This window comes from Nerophis ophidion, linkage group LG01 (assembly GCF_033978795.1).
Source record: "Nerophis ophidion isolate RoL-2023_Sa linkage group LG01, RoL_Noph_v1.0, whole genome shotgun sequence".
In the NCBI taxonomy this organism is placed as follows: Eukaryota; Metazoa; Chordata; class Actinopteri; order Syngnathiformes; family Syngnathidae; genus Nerophis; species Nerophis ophidion.
Window position 1 is genome coordinate 79,789,290 of NC_084611.1, and position 21,411 is coordinate 79,810,700.

The following is a 21,411-nucleotide window of genomic DNA, read 5'->3' on the forward strand; positions in this document are numbered from 1 at the left end:
GACTTTGTCAACCAGGTGATTTTTATTCAGTCTGTTGTCGCCTCACTTGCCCTCCACCGCTGACACGTTGTCAAAATTGTCATTAGCGGCCATTTTAATCGATGATAATCTCACATCACTTATGCAACTGAAAAGACGTTACACCCTCACTTCCGACAAAGCATGTGTGAGCACCTGTGTTGAGTTTGCACACGCAACTGTGTTTGACTGTAACCTTGGTATTGACGTCAGAGAGGGATACTTTCAATAGCACAAATGTGGAAATAAATTTGAATTTGTTGAGAGACACACAAATCGGTGTCTCATCTAAGCTTTACAGACAACAGCAGCAGCAACAATAACAATTCCTCCTCTTCCTACAGGCCTTCAGTGAGTTTGAGATCGAGCAGCACCAGGAGTGCGCCTACGACCACCTGGAGGCCTTTGACGGGGACGCTGACACGGCGGCCATTTTGGGTCGTCTGTGCGGCAGTAAAGTGCCCGATCCGCTTGTCTCCACGGGAAACAGAATGTACCTCCGCTTCATCTCTGATGCCTCGGTGCAGAGAAAGGGCTTCCAAGCCTCGCACTCCACAGGTAACCATGGATAAATGTCTCCCTCTAGTGACAATCGCATGTTTGGTCAGTAAAGTACCACACCAACTTCTCAAGCTGCTAATTTACCATAAAACAACTACATTTTTAAGTCAATCTGTAGTTTTGACTATATAAAAAAATATGATTTATTGTCACAGAGTAACACTTTGCTCTCTTTCATAAGTTGATGGTTGCTTTTTTGTAAACCTCAACACTTTAAAAACTCGGAACACTACGTCCCAAGTCAGAGGTCTGCAACCTGCGGGATCTGTTTGTGATCTTGCAATATTTTGTCTATCGAAATGTATAGACGCCTATGCGTCAACTTTTTCTGCCGGACAATTGTATTGTTTTTAGCGGTCAACCCTAGGTAAAGTAGCAATGGAAAAATTAAAAAGAGAAGCATTTCTGAACAATTAATGCTTCATAAACATATAATTTGTGTTCACTCTTGACGAGGTTGGTTCACCTGTGTGCTTAAATATGTTGGGAAAAAATGTCAAACAACACAAATTCAAATGTGGAAATACATTTCCAGGCCACAAACACAGCATTCGCGGAAAAATACTACCAAGCTGTAGATGACCGAAAAAGAGCAGTCCAGTACAGGGCACCACCACAGAGACAGTCTCATTTACTGCACTGTCATGGTACCATGCTCCTACCTGAAATTGTGTTTTCAAACTTGCAGGAGACATTCACCTCTTTTTATGGGTATTTTAGAAGCAGTCGTGCAGTGCATCTACATTTACACATATTTTTCTTTACACCACCTGGAAGAGGGGCTGCACATACTCCGCTCAAAGCGCAAACAAAAAGTATATACTCAAAAAAAAATTTCACATTAGAAACATTTTTATAATATATATTTTATGTGAAAAAAACAGATGTCATATAGGACACATATATCCAGGAATTGAATTTGTTTTAACCAAATTATGTTGTTGAATAGACAATATGTCTAATATTCTTGATTTCTGACCGTTCAAAATGTTGAAACGCACGCACGCACGCACACACACACACACACACACACACACACACGTACGTATGACAGAGGATTCTCGTCTGTCCATCGTCTTGTCTGTGCAGCGCGGGCACTGATCTTGCAGCCGTGTGCGGAACTGTCAGTTTGCACGCCTTTCTCACACGTGCTAAAGAAAACACAATATAGTGCTTGAAAAACAGTCATGAGTCTTAATAAATCACATTGCGTGTGCTAAATATATTTGCATCTTCTCCTCCCATATCGTAGGCGTTTTGATGATTAGCATAGATTTTGCATATTAATGAAGACAGGGGCACAAAATGGATTGCGCGCCTTATTCTGCCCACTTAACAGACGCAATCCACTTTGCACATATTACTAGATTAGCTTAGTGCGTGTTATCAAGTTTGCGCATCTTTTAGTACCGTATTTTTCGGAGTATAAGTCGCACCTGCCGAAAATGCATAATAAAGAAAAAAAAAAACATATATAAGTTGCACTGGAGTATAAGTCACATTTTTTGAGGAAATTTATTTGATAAAACCCAACACCAAGAATAGACAAAGGCAATTTAAAATAAATAAAGAATAGTGAACAACAGGCTGAATAAGTGTACGTTATATGACGCATAAATAACCAACTGAGAAGGTGCCTGGTATGTTAACGTAACATATTATGGTAAGAGTCATTCAAATAACTATAACATATAGAACATGTTATACGTTTATCAAACAATCTGTCACTCCTAATCGCTAAATCCCATGAAATCTTATACGTCTAGTCTCTTAGGTGAATGAGCTAAATATTATTATTTGATATTTTACGGTAATGTGTTAATAATTTCACACATAAGTCGCTCCTGAGTATTAGTCCCACCCCTGGCCAAACTATGAAAAAAACTGCAATTTATAGTCCGAAAAACACGTTACACGCAAACCTTAAAAAATTAGGCCCTTAGAGCGCTAATCATTAGCTGACAACTGGAGTGTTAATTGCTAACTGGCCGCTTACGCCGCTAATAATAGCTGGCAACTGTCGCTAGATATTTTAAATGCTAACATGAATACAATAATGTCATTATTTTTTCATGATTTTATTATAAATTTGCAAGGAACAGTGTCCACGCAGCTGCTATTTCTAAATTACGTCAAGGGTGTATTACCTTCTGCCCATGTGCAGCTGAGATAGGCTCCGGCAACCCCGAATGGGACAAGCGTAAAAAATGGATGGACGGACAACAGCGTCTTATATCATTTTTATTGTGTATTTATTTATTAATTTCAATTTTTGGAAAAATTGCCTGGAGAATATAATTTTATTTATAAATTAAAAAAAAAATGTTATTATAGTCTTAATAAACCAAAAATGTTATGACCCCCTACAGTAACTCTGTGGAACCCTTGTTGAAGATGTCTGCTATAAACTCTATGACAGGGTTTTAAACCTTTTAGACCTCGGGCCCAACTTTTCTACTACATTATCAATGATTTAGTAATATTACTCTTGATTTTAATGGTATTCATTAATGATATCTAACCTACTTGCAGGGTATGAAAGCATGTGTTAATCACTAATGATGGGTGTGAGTTTTCCTTGCCCTTATGTGGGCCTACCGAGGATGTCGTAGTGGTTTGTGTTGTGGTTTGTGCAGCCCTTTGAGACACTAGTGATTTAGGGCTATATAAATGAACTTTGATTGATTGATTGAATGATAAGGAGGCTTAGGTCAGGCTGATTACAAAAAATACATACTAATCAAATATACTGCAAAAGATGGGACTCATAAAAAGCAATGAAATATAAATGTATTTCATTTCAATAAATTCAAACTAAATAATAATCATATTTGTGTCTTAAATAAACTTTCAAAAAAAATAAAGAACAATTGAAAATAAAACATTACCACTTCAGTCATAATTTTTGCGCTTAAGAAAATTCTTTATGACTTTAGCTCCAGACTTGTTTGATATTCTCATTACTGCCACAAGTGGTACAAAACTGTATTACAACTGAGTACCGCTGCGGCCCATGCAGACCACAGCTGAGAAACAGATATTATTTGGCAGCCCTAACGTTAAGAAACGCTGCCCTATGATATGCCTCCTAAAGATATTAAAAACATGTAAATTCAGTTTTACACATTAAAAAACAAATACAATATTGTACAGCATCTTTAGTTTCAGTATGTGAATTGACTTGTGAAACAGCGCCCTCTGCTGGATTTGGTGCTGCGGCACTCTTTCTCTCCTGCTGATAACATCATCAACTTTTTATTGAAGTTACCAAAATCAATCATTCCCAAACCACAAATATGTGTTCCCTTACCATTCTTGTCAACATTTTTACATCCTAGGGACTTTTCAAGTGGAAAGTTGGATTCACACGTGCCAGATTTGTTCAACGCCTTACGAGCAACCTCTTTTCTCCCTGCAGAGTGTGGAGGTCGCCTGAAGGCGGACGTCCGCCAGAAGAACCTCTACTCACACGCCCAGTTCGGCGATAACAACTACCCGGGCCACAGCGACTGCGAGTGGCTGCTGACGGCCGAGCAGGGCTACGGCATCGAGCTGAGCTTCATCACCTTCGAGGTAGAGGAAGAGGCCGACTGCGGATACGACTACATCGAGCTCTACAACGGCTACGACGCCGACTCGCACCGGCTGGGTCGATTCTGCGGCTCAGGGGTAAGTCAGTCAGTCCTGCTGTACGGCAGCTAGAGTGTACAGTACATCCATCGCCTTATTACATCACAACTTATTACCTTTCAGTTACAGTACACCTGCTTGTAGACGTAGCTCTTTTCTATAAGGGATATCAAACTAGATATTTCTTTAAGGTTATCTTACTAGTTATCATACTAGATATTTCGATAAGGGATATCATACCAGGTATTTCTATGAGTGTTCATCATACTAGTTATTTTTATAAGACAGGCATGTGATTTTTCCGTCTAAAGTTGGAATTCCGTCTTTTTTAATCTCGGGGGGACAAAAAAAATTATCGTTTTTTTTTTCCAACACTAAGTCAAGATTTGTTAACTTGTCGATTCGTCTTTTGTAATCGAGACGTAGCTTATATTACGCCGTAGTTAATTGGTGGATATGTTCCTTGTGACCAATCAGGACATCTGTAATGAATGATGACGTTATTACCGCCATTTTCCAAATGTAAACGATGTCGGTTTTCGAGAGAAAGGACGCTTCACGAGTAAAAGAAATTGATCAACATGTCAAAAATAAGTTTCGATGGGACTGGATGGAAAGGGGAATCACTGATACTGTTAGGAAGAAGGAAGTTACGACTTTGTTCGGCGATTTTATTCGGAAAATCGATCGTCCCGGAAAAGTTTTGTGCACGTGGTGTCATGATAATATTGACTATGGATCACGAGGTTTCAAAGCTTTGGAAGTACATGCGAAACGCCAAAAACATATGAAACAACTTGAAGCAAGGAGAACAAGCTTTTCACTTGCTGGTACTTTTGGATGTCAACCGAAAGTGAGCAAACCTTACGGACTTCATCCTTTGTTTACATCGACAACTGCCTTAGACATCGAGAGGAAAGATCCACCCAAACAACCCACTTCAGTTGCAGACAGGGTAGTTAATAATGAGGTAAACTAAAAAAATATTTGCTTATGTTAGGGCTCTCTGAGCAAGTAAAAGTGTGAAGTGAACTGAAGTAATGTGGTAATACTGTAAATAAACTGTAGATAATAACACTGATCAATGTGACACCTGTGGATGCGAAATGAACACAAGATGTAAATATTAGTGACTAAATACTGTTGGGACTGAACCATATACAGTGATTCATTAGGATAATTGGGGTATGTATGTTCTATTAATTATGTTTTCATGTCTTTAAACACTAAAATAATTTCTTCAAATGGTGCTGTCTTTGTTAATTTTAGCACGTTAAATTGGTGAAAAACCAGGAGCTTCGGGGTGTGTTGCGTTCCTGGACCTGGCTGGGGGGCCTTCGTCCCCCAGACCCCCAGAAATTATTTCAGTCTTTTTAATTGTGGTCAAATCACATGCCTGATAAAAGTTATCATACTAGTTATTTTTATTAGGTTATTATACTGGTTATACTAGATATTTGTATGAGTTTTTATCATACTACTTATATTACTAGTTATTTATATGAGGTTGTCATACTAGTTATTTATATGAGGGTTTATCATACTAGTTATTATACTAGTTATTTATATAAGGGTGATCAGAGTAGTTCGTTTTATGAGGTTATGCTAGTTATCATACTGTTTATGAAGTTATCATACTAGCTATTTCTAAAAGGGTTTATCATTGATTAAAATAATTAATTAAAATTGACTAGTAATTAACTTATTACTAGTTAATTTAGTAATTAACTAGTAGTTAAAATATTACTAGTTATTTCTATAAGGGTTGTGATGCAAGTTATTTCTATGAGGTTTCCATGCTGGTTATCATACCAGATATTTCTATGAGGGTTTATCATACTAGTTATAATACTAGTTGTTTTTATAAGGGGTTATCATACAAGTTATTTTTGTGAGGTTATTATGCTGTTATAATACTAGTTATTTTTCTACTAGTTATAATCCTAAGGGATATCATACTAGTTATTTGTATGAAGTTCTCATGCTGGTTATCATACTAAATATTTATATGAAGGTTTATCATACTTGTTACAATACTAGTTGTTTTTATAAAGGTTATCTTACTAGTTATTTCTATGAAGTTATCATGCTGGTTATCATACTACATATTCATATGAGGGTTTATCATTTTAGTTACAATACTAGTTGTTTTTGTAAGGGTTATCATACTATTTATTTCTATGAGGTTATCATAATAGTTATTTTTATAAGGGTTACCAAACTGGATATACTAGTTATTTCGATTAGGTTATTATACTAGTTATCATAATAGATATTTATGCGGTTTTATCATACTAGTTATTGTACTAGTTATGTATATGAGGTTATCATACTAGATATTTCTATGATGGTTTATCATACTAGTTATAATACTAGTTGTTTCTATAAGGGTTATCATACTAGTTATGTCTAGGAGGTTATCATGCTGGTTTTATCCATCCATCCATTTTCTACCGCTTATTCCCTTTCGGGGTCGCGGGGGGTGCTGGCGCCTATCTCAGCTACAATCGGGCGGAAGGCGGGGTACACCCTGGACAAGTCGCCACCTCATCGCAGGGCCAACACAGATAGACTGACAACATTCACACTCACATTCACACACTAGGGCCAATTTTAGTGTTGGCAATCAACCTATCCCCAGGTGCATGTCTTTGGAAGTGGGAGGAAGCCGGAGTACCCGGAGGGAACCCACGCATTATATTCAGGTTTATTACACTAGTTATAAAACTACTTGTTTTTTTAACGTTTATCATACCAGTTATTTCTATAAGGTTATTATAATAGTTATTTCTATCAGGGTTATCATAGTTATACCAGTTAGTTCTATGAGGTTATTGTACTATATATTTATATGAAGGTTTATCATACTAGTTATGTTACTAGTTATTTATATGAGGTTTGCTGGTTATCATACTAGTTACTTCTATGAGACTATCATACTAGTTATCATCCTAGCAATTTCTATGAGGGTTTGCCATACAGTTAAAATACTAGTTTCTTTACGTGTTATCATACAAGTTATTTCTGTGAGGTTACCATTCTGATTATGTTTGTTATTTCTCAGAGGTTATCATCTTAGTTATCATACTAATAATGTATTTGAGGTTTTTATACTGGTTATCATACTGGTATTTTTCTGAGGTTTTTATACTGGTTATTATTGTAGTTATACTAGAAATGTATATGAGGTTAATATACTGGTTATCATACTAGTAATTATATTGGTTATCATTGGAGTCATTTCTATGAGGTTGCCATATTAGTTATAATCTGAGGTTTTCACACTAGTCATTTCTTTGCGGTTATCATGCTAGTCATCATAGCTAAGTGCTCATGAGCGATAACATGGCAGTCAGCTACACCAGGCGCACGTGTGCATGTCTTCAGCCCCGCCCCACCTAACTCAACCCCCCTCATCCCACTGACCACGCCCCCGTACCCCACTCTTCCTCCAACCCCCGCCATCCACCCGAAGGCAAAAAAACAAAAAACAACTTCCTGTCTTCCGTCCTCACAGCCCAGAGAGGGACTCTACTCCCCCAGCGATGCCGTGCTCATCCGTTTCCATAGCGACGACACCATCAGCAAGAAGGGCTTCCACATCCGCTACTCGAGCGCCAAGTTCCAAGAGAGCCTTCACGCCAGGAAATGACCCCCAGGCCCTGACTCGCCCCCCACCATCGCCACTTTCGACCTCAGCGAGAAAGCCCTGTCACGAGGGCGGAGTCTTTGACGAAAGCAGATTACTGTCCCTCCGTGTGGAAGGGACGCCAGTCGGCCGTATATGGACATGCCGCGGGTGGAATATAAATATATATTTTGGAGGACGTCAGCGCTGCTCTTTGGACACGAGAGTGACTCTACATCCATTTTCTACCGCTTGTCCCTTTCGGGGTCGCTGGAGCCTATCTCAGCTGCATTCGGGCGGAAAGCAGGGTGCACCCTGGACAAGTCGCCATCTCATCACAGGGCCAACACAGATAGACAACATTCACACTCACATTCACACACTTATAGTGTTGCCAATCAACCTATCCCCAGGTGCATGTCTTTGGAGGTGGGAGGAAGCCGGAGTACCCGGAGGGAACCCACGCAGTCACGGGGAGAACATGCAAACTCCACACAGAAAGATCCCGAGCCCGTGATTGAACTCAGGACCTTCGTATCAAAAAACTCATTGTAGCATTTTCCTCAAATACGAGCACATTTTTATTTTCCGCTTGGACCAAGTCTCCAAGCAAACATTTTTACCGCCTCGTGTGTCGGAATTGACGATTTGTGTTGCCTGTGTGTGTTTGTGTGCGCTGACAAATGACCTCCGCCAAGGCAGAAAAGTCCAAAACATGTCCGATAGGTAACAGTTCCACTCCAATCCTGTAGGTGGCAGTAGTGCACTTGCCTCCCCTTTCACCACAGCACCATCTGCAGGACCTGGTGGGTCACTGCCCCCCGCTTGGCTACATCGCATGCAGAATAACAGCGGAAATATGCCAGGTCTGTCATCTTTTCCACAAAGTTCAGTGGACTATGTGATCTTTTTTTTTTTTTTTTTTTTAATCTCCTGCCGACCGTCCGTTACGTGGAGATGACAGCCTAACATTGTTTGCACTTGGCGAAGGAAAGAAATGAACCATAAAATCAATGTGAAAGCCTTTTCCGCGGACGTCCCCTTCCTTTTAAGGTATTTCCGTGGACATCGGAGGGGAATATCCGTCCTTGCCGTCCAGAGAAGCAGGACGGGCCGCAAAGGAGACGCTCCCATTGGTGCTAAATACAAATGCTGAGTGAGGGCTGGCGACGGGGCTCACGAAGCGGCACGCTGCGTAGTCCTGTGGAACTACTTTATTGCCTTAGTACTCAACGGATGCCATGTCTTCTTTTCTTTTGTCTCCATGCTTTTACTGTTTGGAGGGGAAAAAAGAAACCACGCGACATCGATGGTGCATGTGCAGCGTTTTGTAGCTTCAGACCCAAACATTTTTACGTCCCAGCCCCGCGCTGTTCCTCCCTGTGTACTATATGTAAGTTTGTTATAGATGATGTCAAAAGTGTGTGTGTGTGTGCGCGCAAAGTGTTTGTAAGTGGAACGAAGAATCGCCCTCACGTGCCAAGCTCCACATGATCCAATGTCTTTTATTACTATTATTAATATTATTATATTTCCTCGTCTGTGTCTGTGACGCCGACATGTCCCACACCTCCCCTGCATCATTAAAAATACACACAGGTTCAAAACCACCGGCTGTCTTTTAATTCATAACTCTGTGAGGCTCGTGAGGTTTTTATAGCAATATTCTCAGTGGCCTAGTGGTTAGAGATCGTAGGTCGTGAGTCTAAACCCCGGCCGAGTCATACCAAAGACTTTAAAAATGGGAGCCATTACCTCCCTGCTTGGCACTCAGCATCAAGGGTTGGAATTGGGGGTTAAATCACCAAAAATTATTCCCAGGCGCGGGCACCGCTGCTGCTCACTGCTCCCCTCGCCTCCCAGGGGGTGAAGAAGGGGATGGGTCAAATGCGGAGGACAAATTTCGTCACACCTAGTGTGTGTGAGACAATCTTGTTACTTTAATGTGGTGCAATGAACTACGATGGAGGGTCCAATTGCGGCAAAATTAAATAAATAAATATTTAACTAATTACTTAAAATGTACTTAAATAATTATAATTGGAATTAGATAAATAAATGACTTTTAATGAAAAACTACATTTAATGATTAAAATTATTTTTGTATTTAATTATTTCATGATTAAATTAAATATTTTATGATTTAACTATTTCCTTTACTTAATTATGTATTATGTTTAATTATGTATTATTTATCTCTCACACACCTATCAAAGTCAGAATGCGTAAATCTTGGAATAATTGTGAAATAATTGCATCCTTAAATCAATAAACGATGATTAAGGTTTACATTAAATAAACAAGCTCTTTAATAACACATCTAGGAATTTGATTCTGAATATAATTAATTATTGACACATTTAAGTAATGATTTAAAGATCTATTTGTTTATTTCATTTTGTCCCATTTGACCCACCGTAGATTATTGCTTGTTGATGAATGCAATAGTTTGGACTCACACTTACCTTTATATACATCTTATAGTTGTATGACTGCGCTTCATTAATTTATTTAATCTGTGAAACTCACCTATCAAAGTCCAAATAATTTAATATTTGACTAATTAAATCGGGAAATAATTAATTACACTAAGAAATTAACAACTAAATGTTTAAGTAAATGGACTTTTACACCAAATAAAGTAACGTAACATTTCATAACACATTTAGGTATTTAATCATAATAATTTACACATTTAAGTAATTTATTGAATATTTATTTGTCCCATTTGACCTGTACATGATGGATTTTTAGTGTCTGCAATAGTTTGACCTACACGTACTGTTACCTTTATTGAACTCTGTCGTAACCCTTTAATAATTAATAATGCAGTAGAACAACAGTGTCAGCAAAGAACGTATAAAAAAATTTGATTGGAATAATTTGAATTTAAAAAACGGTTTCTTGTTTGTTTGTTTTTTGTGCTATATTTTTCAGTCATTTCACAAATGTATTACAATTAAATGGAATTTAGTATTTGAGCGCACATCCTCTGTGACACTATTGTTTGGTCGCTAGAGGGCGACAAGACTGCTGCAAAAAATATATAAAAAAACTTACTTTTGAAATTGTATTAATCACAGCAAATTACTTGCTGGGATGATTAAAATCAACTAAAAAAACGAGGGCTTTGACACAAATGCTAATTTATTATCAGAATGTTTTACTTAAAATACATGTCATTCATTTGTTTAAAACTTGGTAAGTTTTATTAATAGGTCAAAATGAAATGCACTATGTATAAATGCAGAATTACCACGCAAACTATTTTGACCCACATTAGATAAAACTGTTACCAAGTTTTGAGTTAATAAATGACTTGGATTATTTTTTTTTAATCCTCTGTGACAATCGGACTTAAAAAAAAATGCATTTGTGTCAAAATAGTAGGGCTTTTAAAAAAAAATACTTCAAAAGTATTAATCTGGTTTGAGGAATAACCGTTTGGCAGTACTAATATATATTACTTTAAAGGCCTACTGAAATGAGATTTTCTTATTTAAACGGGGATAGCAGGTCCATTCTATGTGTCATACTTGATCATTTTATGATATTGCCATATTTTTGCTGAAAGGATTTAGTAGATACCCTATCCATCCATCCATCCATTTTCTACCGCTTATTCCCTTTCGGGGTCGCCATCGACGATAAAGTTCGAAACTTTTGGTCGCTAATGAAAAAGCCTTGCCTGTACCGGAAGTAGCAGACGAAGTGCGCAGGACGTGATGGGTTGTAGAGCTCCTCACATTGTTTACAATCATAGCCAGCAGCAGCTAGAGCTATTCGGACCGAGAAAGCGACAATTTCCCCATTAATTTGAGCGAGGATGAAAGATTTGTGGATGAGGAAATTTAGAGTGAAGGACTAGGAAAACATTTTTTAAAAAGGCGATTGCAGTGAGAGAGATTCATGTTATTAGACACATTTACTAGGATAATTCTGGAAAATCCCTTATCTGCCTATTGTGTTGCTAGTGTTTTAGTGAGATTAAATAGTACCTGAAAGTCTGAGGGGTGTGGCCACGGGTGTGTTGACGCCAGAGTCTCTGAGGGAAGTCACGGCAGCTGCAGCAGGATGTAAGCTCCGCTGATGTCTCCGGTAAGAGGCGACTTATCACTACAATTTTTCTCACCGAAAACTGCCGGTTGACATGTAGTCGGGATCCATGTTCGCTTGACCGCTATGATCCATAGTAAAGTTTCATCTTTGGGAATTTTAAACAAGGAAACGCCGTGTGTTTTTGTGGCTAAAGGCTAAAAATTTTCCACCTCCATCTTTGTACTTTGACTTCTCCGTTATTAATTGAACAAATTGCAAAAGATTCAGCAACACAGATGTCCAGAATACTGTGTAATTATGCGATTAAAGCAGACTACTTATAGCTTGGATCGGGCTGGAAAATAATGTCCGCTACAACCGGTGACATCAAACCCACGCGTCATCATACCGCAACGTTTTCAACACGACACTTCGCGGGAAATTTAAAATTGCAATTTAGTAAACTAAAAAGGCCGTATTGGCATGTGTTGCAATGTTAATATTTCATCATTGATATATAAACTATCAGACTGCGTGGTTTGTAGTATGGGTTTCAGTAGGCCTTTAAAGTTAAAACAAAACCAGCAAATCACCAAAGGCATCGATAAATTCATAATTTATAACAATGAAAGAAGAGTACAGCACATTATGCTGTTGTATCATTAGTATAAATATGTAAAAGCAAAAGCATTACATATTTGTTTCAACAATTGGTCATTTTCTGCGGTTAAAAGGAAATGTTTTCATTTCGATTAACGCACTTTCTCTAATTGGCCACCAGAGGTCGCCAAGTGATTGTGTTGTATATTTCTCTGTCATGGCGAGCAGCCGCTCTCTAGTGCTTTTGTCTCCATCTACTGTTCCCCTGCAGTACTGCACCAAAGTTCCAGCACTTGTTGGGAACTACAGTAACAGTTCAGGACGTGGTGCAGTTGAGTGATCGATGAGGTTAAAGCCATTTTGGTCACATAGCATCTTTAATACCACCATTATAATAATTAGGATATCAAAAGTATGGAGTATACATTACATCATTTGCATTGCGGCACACAAATCGGAGCTGATTCATGTTGTATAATCTTTCTTCTTCTTATAGTCTCCACATTGTGCTGATAATACATTGAACGCCTCCTGAAGGAGGAGTGAGCCTTCATCGAGGAAGAAGAACATTTAGTCGGACATGTATTCTTAAGTTATATATTTAAAAAAACAAACTTGAATCCTATACTCTAATACTTCCCCATAGTAGTCGTCTTGACGGACTAGAAAGTCTTCCTTCCCTTTCTTTTGTTTGAAATCCTTTTTTTTTTCTTTTTTTTTTTTTGCAGTGAAGTTCTTGTTGAAGCTGTGGGAACAGTCTCTAGAAGCCATGCCTGTTTTTTTTTTTGTTTTTTTTTTTAGTAACAGTCCCAATAACTTGTCAGTAGTCCCAAAGTGTGTGTTTGACACCAGAAAACCAAATAAAAAGAGCAAAGAAAAAAAAAAAAAAAAAAAGAAGGAAGGAAACAAAAGGTAGGCTCAAAGTGGTAGAAGCTTCCATCACCTTCACGGCGTGTCAAGTCACACGCTGGTGATGGACGCCAGGCAGTTGGACGGCTTCTGGAGCTTGTCGGGCTGCGGGGCGGGCGGCTCCGGGATGGCGCGAAAGCTGAAGGGCAGCCCCATGCCGCTGGTGCCGATGTGGCCCGGGCTCAGCGCCGGGTTCTGCCGTCTATTGCTCTCCACGATGCTGGAGGTGTTGGACGCCAGGCTTTCGCGCGTCCTGGACAAAAGGGAGACAGATGACGTTAGGGCGTGCGTTCTGAGAAATTGACAGGCGCCAGCAAGGACAACTGTAAATGTTCCTTCACTGACAGTTATCGATTTACTATGGAAGTAGGGCTAAGCGATTGGCCTTTTTTTAAATATTTCGATATTTTTAGGCCGTATCACACTCTTCATTCCATAGCAGGTGACTTTTCAAATGATGCTACCTATTAGCAGTAATGATATTTCTTGTAGCAACGCTTTTGGCCAACACTTGACAAATTACGGTTGTCTGTTCGACATATTCCCACTTGAAGCCAAACCACCGCCAGACGATGGACCCCTTGCTGTTTTTCTTGGGAATTAATTCTTCCTTCATTCGCACCTTCTTTCTCTTGTATTACCACTCGCACGGCTCTGCTAGCACCACAGCTAAAGTTACCCATGCTGCTACCTCTCTGCTCCGTGAGGGCGTATACGTATGTGATGTATGACCTGACAGTATGTGACGTACTGTATGTAAGAAAGTGCGCTTACGCTCTGTGAGAAGGAGGGACAGGAAAGAGCGAGAAGAGTCTGTAATGTAATGCCCGCAGCTAAAAGCAAATGCGTGAGAACGTATACTCGAATATCACGATATAGTCATAATTTCTATATCGCACAGAGACAAACCCGCGATATATCGTGTATATCGATATATCGCTCAGCCCTATATGGAAGCATGTACAGCAGGGGTGTCCAAAGTGCGGCCCGGGGGCCATTTGTGGCCCCCAGCGCGATTTGTATTGGCCCGCGACACATTCTGTAGTCAAACTAAACAGGTCCCAAATTAGAACAAAAAACTATGAAAAATTCAACGGGACCAAATCCCCCAATAATGGGACCTGAAAACCAAAACGTCCGACAACCTTGACCGTCTTACTGAATAAGGTCTTTGATGACTTCCGTGTGCCCTGTTATGAAAAGTGTACACATTTCTTTGTTTTTGAGTCTACTAAAGCCCTCAAAAGCGCTTAAGTTGACAATATAATAGCAATATTGGTAAATACAAGCTTAATTTAGAGCACAGTTAACACAAATAAAATCATTATTAAAATAATCACGAATGATTTTATTGCTTTGTTATTTGTAACACACAGCTGAGGTAGAAGTGTTTTTTAAATGTTAGCATATGTTCATCTACATTGTTTTGATTTGAGTATTTTTCATATACAAAATGTATAAAAGTGCGCCTTGCATCCTTCATTATTTCTCTATGTGGCCCTCGCTGGATAATGTTTGGACACCTCTGATGTACAGTATTCATACTTGCCAACGATCCCGATTTTCCCAGGAGACTCCCGAATTTCAGTGCCCCTCCCGAAAATCTCCTGGGGCAACCATTCTCTCGAATTTCTCCCGATTTCCACCCGGGTAACAATATTGGGAGGGTGCCTAAAAGGCACTGCCTTTAACGTCCTTTACAATCTGTCGTCATGTCCGCTTTTCCTACATACAAACAGCGCGCCAGCCCAGTCACATAATATATGCAGCTTTTAAACACATAAGTGAATGCGAGGCATACTTGGTCAACAGCCATACAGGTCACACTGAGGGTGGCCGTATAAACAACATTAACACTGATACAAATATGCGCCACACTGTGAACCCACACCAAACTAGAATGACAAACACATTTCGGGAAAACATCCGCACCGTAACACAACCTAAACACAACAGAAGAAGTACCCAGAATCCCTTGCAGCACTAACTCTTCCAGGATGCTACAATATACACCCACCCGCTACCACCAAACCCCCCACCTCAACTCCGCCCCTTCCTCCCCCCATCTCCCTAATTCGGAGGTCTCAAGGTTGGCAAGTATGACAGTATTCATTGTTTGTACTTCAGAAGAAACCAAATTCAGTACTTATACAGGCACCGAAATTGTGTGAGTATTACAGGGTATCGATTTACGTCAAATGAAGCGGTGCTATATTCCGATACCTTTGTTGCATGTGACGTCACGCCCGGTTTGGGACTAAACACCGGCTCACATAAACTATCGCTGAAGGAGCATTCAGACAAACTCCCTCAAAGTAATGTTGCAATTTTCATCACCAACAAAGCAAGTATGCTTAGAGTAAGTAAGACTCCATTCTTCCAAAATCTGCTAGGTTGATACCAATTTACATTGGATTTGTTATAGACAGGCAATTATTAGCATTAGAACTCTTCTCTTCTCTTCATATTTATATAGCGCTTTTCTCAAGTGACTCAAAGCGCTTTACATAGTGACACCCAATATCTAAGTTACATTTAAACCAGTGTGGGTGGCACTGGGAGCAGGTGGGTAAAGTGTCTTGCCCAAGGACACAACGGCAGTAACTAGGATGGCACAAGCGGGAATCGAACCTGCAACTCTCAAGTTATGCCGCCCCGATTAGCAATTTTACATGGCAGTTTCACCTATGCGTTTTAGTAAAAAAAATGCAACTAAGATGCACGTTGCAATCAAATAGCTGGTGTGTAATAACAATACTTACAGTATAAATACATTGTAGGGTACAACATAACACTTCCTGAAAAACGCTACTGCCAGTTAGACAACATACCTATACAGTACTGCCATCTAATGTCTCAGAAGTGCATTGCAAATGAGACTCAAATGCAGCAAGAAAGCAAAATTTAACAATTGGACAGCATAGCTATCATAATTGGAGTATTTTTAAAACATTAAATTAAAAAATAAAATGTTACCATCAAACAATTAGCATTTAATAACACACGAAAACCTAAAAATTGGTACTATTGAGCACCGGTATCGATTCTCAGGATTTGGTATGGTATTGGTTCAAATGTGAAAAGTACCCATCTCTGACAGTGACGGGGGTAAAGTGTGATGATAACCATAGAAGTGCAAATAGCACAATGTTAGGGTTATATCAAGAACTGTAGACATATTTCCAAATATGACAAGCATTCCAAAGTATTTTTGGGAAAAAGAAAGTCTAATTTTTAGGATTGCTCCTGAAAAAATAGATTTTCATCCGAATTGCAATCCTTATTTATTCTGATTCTAAATCTAATATATAGATGTATATGCATGTATGTTTTTATATATATATATATATATATATATATATATATATATATATATATATATATATATATATATATCAGTGACGTGCAGTGAACTGAACACCAGGTGAGGCATACATACTTTTTTTTCTTCTTCTTTTTTTTTTAACCTAAATTCATATGTGCAGCTCTAGTCAAGGGAGTTATTCGTTTTCATAAAAAAGTTATCATAATGATATTATGATATGATAAATGGGTCCAAAAACTATTTTAGAAAGTTGTTATTAAATACCCTTTGGTCCCCTTTGTTTTTAACAAAATAAATAAAGTATTGTGAGTGTATCTTACCTTTCTGTATTTGTACCTGTAGCAGCAATAGCTATCCTCCATGAAAATGTAATTTGTATGATCACATTCATTTTGTCTTAAAGTCCAGTTTGGAGAAATATTTCATCTTGGATACAGAATATAATCCTCCATACTGGCAGAAACATTCATCTAATTGAATTTCATTCCAAGAAATTAAACAATATTTTTGACAAAAACACCCACAAACACTGGCTTACTCTAATAAAAATGCCATGTTTGTTATAAAAACAGTAAAAAATAAAATAAAACTAAAAATGCTGGCTTTCCTGGAGAGACCTGTGTCTGCTAGCTTGAGCCACTTCTCCCAGTGTGGCGAGTCAGAGTACTGCTGAGGCATTGAACTGCAAGTTGACAATATATCGCCCCCTACCTTGAGGCAGAGATACTTGCTGCCTCAAGACCTGCCTTTTCCACGTGGCAACAAGCATGCGCCCCTTCGCACGCACGCCCAATACACACTGTGTGTAGCCGTATATAAACACATACGGTACAGGCCAAAAGTTTGGACACACCTAATTTCAATGCGTTTTCTTTATTTTCATGACTATTTACATTGTAGATTGTCACTGAAGGCATCAAAACTATGATACCTGTGAAGTGAAAACCATTTCAGGTGACTCTCTCTAGAGAATGCCAGGAGTGTGCAAAGCAGTAATCAGAGCAAAGGGTGGCTATTTTGAAGAAACTAGAATATAAAACATGTTTGCAGTTATTTCACCTTTATTTGTTAAGTACATAACTCCAAATGAGTTCATTCATAGTTTTGATGCCTTCAGTGACAATCTACAATGGTCATGAAAATAAAGAAAATGCATTGAATGAGGAGAAGGTGTGTCCAAACTTTTGGCCTGTACTGTATATATTCTTTTTTCTTTTCTTTTTTTTTCAAGAATATATTTTTAAAACACACTTTTATGCCTTCTGGCTGCACACATAAGTCATTCATCAGCAACTAAAATTTGTTTTTTTAGCCTGGAACCTGTTTTGAAAAAGTTTCATTATAATTATACAACCAAAAATTACATTGTAAGAATCGGTTCGATTCAAGTTTTGAATTGAATCAAGAATCTATTCTGAATTTATTTGTCACCCGTAGAATTGGATTGAATGGTGAGGTGCCCATATTCCCCCCACTACTACTTTTACTGCATTACAATTGGTTTCCTTCCAAATGCTACATTTACATCATCATATTTTGCTGGCAAAGACACATTCTTTTGGCTTGTTAGACACTTGGGTCACATGACTCTGGTTCAGCCATCCAACGTAAACACTAGTGACCTTTGACCCCTTTCCACCCATTAAACAGAGCCTGGCAGTCACATGACGACACTCACACTACACACTGTAAAAAGTGACATGTCATACCTCTTCAATGTTTACTTACAAACTACGAAAAATAACATTTATTCTATCATCTTTGTCAGTGGAAATGTTCACATTTCAGCCTGCAACAATTCCACTTCCAGCGAGAGAAAACATGTTGGCGATTTTTTTTTTTTAATGTTTTAGCTAACGTTACGCTAACATTAGCCCTGATATAACGTCATAAGTGACTGTAAAATACACTATAATGCCAAAAGTATTTGGCCACCCGTCCAAATGATGAGAATCAGTTGTCTTAATCACTTGCCCCGGCCACAGGTGTATAAAATCAAGCACTTAGGCATGGAGACTGTTTCTACAAACATTTGTGAAAGAATGGGCCGCTCTCAGTGATTTCCAGCGTGGAACAGTCAGGATGCCACCTGTGCAACAAATCCAGTCGTGAAATTTCCTCGCTCCTAAATATTCCAAAGTCAACGGTCGGCTTTATTATAAGATAGTGGAAGAGTTTGGGAACAACAGCAACTCAGCCAGCAAGTGGTAGGCCACGTAAACTGACAGAGAGGGGTCAGCGGATGCTGAAGCGCATAGTGCAAATACTTTCTGCACAGTCAGTTGCTACAGAGCTCCAAACTTCATGTGACCTTCTAATTAGCCCACGTACAGTACGCAGAGAGCTTCATGGAATGGGTTTCCATGGCCAATCAGCTGCATCTAAGCCATACATCACCAAGTCCAATGCAAAGCATCGGATGCACTGGTGTAAAGCACGTCGCCACTGGACTCTGGAGCAGTGTAGACGTCTCCTCTAGAGTGATGAGTCACGCTTTTCCATCTGGCAATCTGATGGTCCAGTCTGGGTTTGGAGGTTGCCAGGAGAACCCTACATTTTGGACTGCATTGTGCCGACTGTGAAATTTGGTGGAGGAGGAATTATGGTGTGGGGTTGGTTTTCAGGGGTTGGGCTTGGCCTCTTAGTTCCAGTGAAAGGAACTCTGAATGCTCCAGGATACCAAAACATTTTGGACAATTCCATGCTCCCAACCTTGTGGGAACAGTTTGGAGCGGGCCACTTCCTCTTCCAACATGACTGTGCACCAGTGCACAAAGCAAGGTCCATAAATACATGGATGACAGAGTCTGGTGTGGATGAACTTGACTGGCCTGCACAGAGTCCTGACCTGAACTCGATAGAACACCTTCGGGATGAATTAGAACGGAGACTGAGAGCCATATTTAACCCTCTGGGATGGCACTTTAAGTTCAGATGTGAGTCAAGGCAGGTGGCCAAAAACTTTTGGCAATATAGTGTATGCGTCTTTTGTAGTACATGCTCTCTCTTTCTCACACACGCATAACTACGGTTGTAGTGCAAGTACCATTAAAAAAATAGCTACTAAATAAATTATAAGTTAATTTATTTTCCTGAGGGAACTCCCCTGAAGGATTAAATAAATAAAGTACAATCATTGGTTGGTGTTTTTTTTCACGTAATACCTCCTTTTACTAAAGTAATTATTTATACGACTACTGTTTACCTGAGTCATATTACTCTAAAGTATCGGTACTTTTACGTGAGTACCAGTTTTGCCAACTCTAATCGTCTACCGTTGATGAAAGAAGCTAACAAGCTAAATAGTCGACAAAAGTTGATCAAGCCCTAGAGTCTGACAAAAAGCTGTAAAAGTATACCTTTTATGTTATATATATATATATATATATATATATATATATATATATATATATATATATATATATATATATATATATATATACATGGGCTTCACGGTGGCAGAGGGGTTAGTGCGTCTGCCTCACAATACAAAGGTCCTGCAGTCCTGGGTTCAAATCCAGGCTCGAGATCTTTCTGTGTGGAGTTTGCATGTTCTCCCCGTGAATGCGTGGGTTCCCCCCAGGTACTCCGGCTTCCTCCCACTTCCAAAGACATGCACCTGGGGATAGGTTGATTGGCAACACTAAATTGGCCCTAGTGTGTGAATGTGAGTGTGAATGTTGTCTGTCTATCTGTGTTGGCCCTGCGATGAGGTGGCGACTTGTCCAGGGTGTAACCCGCCTTCCGCCCGATTGTAGCTGAGATAGGCGCCAGCGCCCCCCGCGATCCCAAAAGGGAATCAGCGGTAGAAAATGGATGGATGGATGGATATACATATATATATATATATATATATATATATATACGTATAAAATATAAGGGTTGTACGGTATATTGGTATTAGTATAGTACCGCTATACTAATGAAACATATTCGATACTATACCGCCTCTGAAAAGTACCTGTCCCCCACGTCGTGTCATGCAGATGAGCATGTTCACCAATGCACAATCACGGAGTACTTACAAGCAGACACAGTGTGGACAGAAAATGGAGAGCGGACAAATTTAGGCTTAGTAATTAAAGATGATGGTGAAGTTCTAACACTGAAACGCCCCCAGGAAGAGGTGCTTTGATACATGGCTAACTAGCTAGCGGCTAATGTTTGTCCTCAGTCAGCAGTGTTGTAACAACTTCAAAATCACTAATCCTTGTCTCCATAGAGACATATCAAGTACATTTATTTCAAATATCATCCCTGTAGGATGAGAGATAGCTATTCATGCTTCACGGCTCACTGGAATCCTAACAGTGGCTATGTTAACAATGGTCTTGACTTAGAACACACTACACACAAGTGAATGAAGGGCATACTTAGTCAACAGCCATACATGTCACACTAAGGTTGGCTGTATGAACAACGCCAACACTGTCATAAATATGTGCCATATAGTGAAACCACACTAAACAACAATGACAAACACATTTTGGGAGAATATTTGCATCGAAACACAACATAAACACTAAAGAACAAATTCCCAGAATTCCCTGCAGCACCAACTCTTTCGAGACGCTACAATATAAACATACGCCATAGACCTAACATCCACCATAATGATACCAAGTACAGGCGTGTATCTACTCAATTACATCAATATTTCTTAGCATCACAAAATCTTCTTTCGTTTTAAAAAAATATATAT

General features: G+C 39.1%; 2 protein-coding genes across 3 annotated transcripts in view; one reads left to right on the forward strand and one right to left on the reverse strand.

The window, feature by feature from the left end:
• tll1 (tolloid-like 1) overlaps nt 1-9,447 on the forward strand; it is a 100,855-nt gene extending 91,408 nt beyond the window's left edge. For both annotated transcript variants that reach the window (XM_061912758.1, XM_061912766.1), the window contains 3 exons: nt 363-576; nt 3,998-4,248; nt 7,727-9,447. In XM_061912758.1, the coding sequence (XP_061768742.1) occupies nt 363-576; nt 3,998-4,248; nt 7,727-7,861 (600 nt within the window). In that variant the 3' untranslated portion in view covers nt 7,862-9,447. The remainder of the gene's footprint in view (nt 1-362; nt 577-3,997; nt 4,249-7,726) is intronic.
• Nucleotides 9,448-12,803: 3,356 nt separating this feature from the next.
• The window catches only part of stox2a (storkhead box 2a), a 49,299-nt gene continuing 40,691 nt past the window's right edge, over nt 12,804-21,411 (reverse strand). The window contains exon 4 of the mRNA XM_061912777.1: nt 12,804-13,637. Within this exon, the coding sequence (XP_061768761.1) occupies nt 13,436-13,637 (202 nt within the window). The 3' untranslated portion in view covers nt 12,804-13,435. The remainder of the gene's footprint in view (nt 13,638-21,411) is intronic.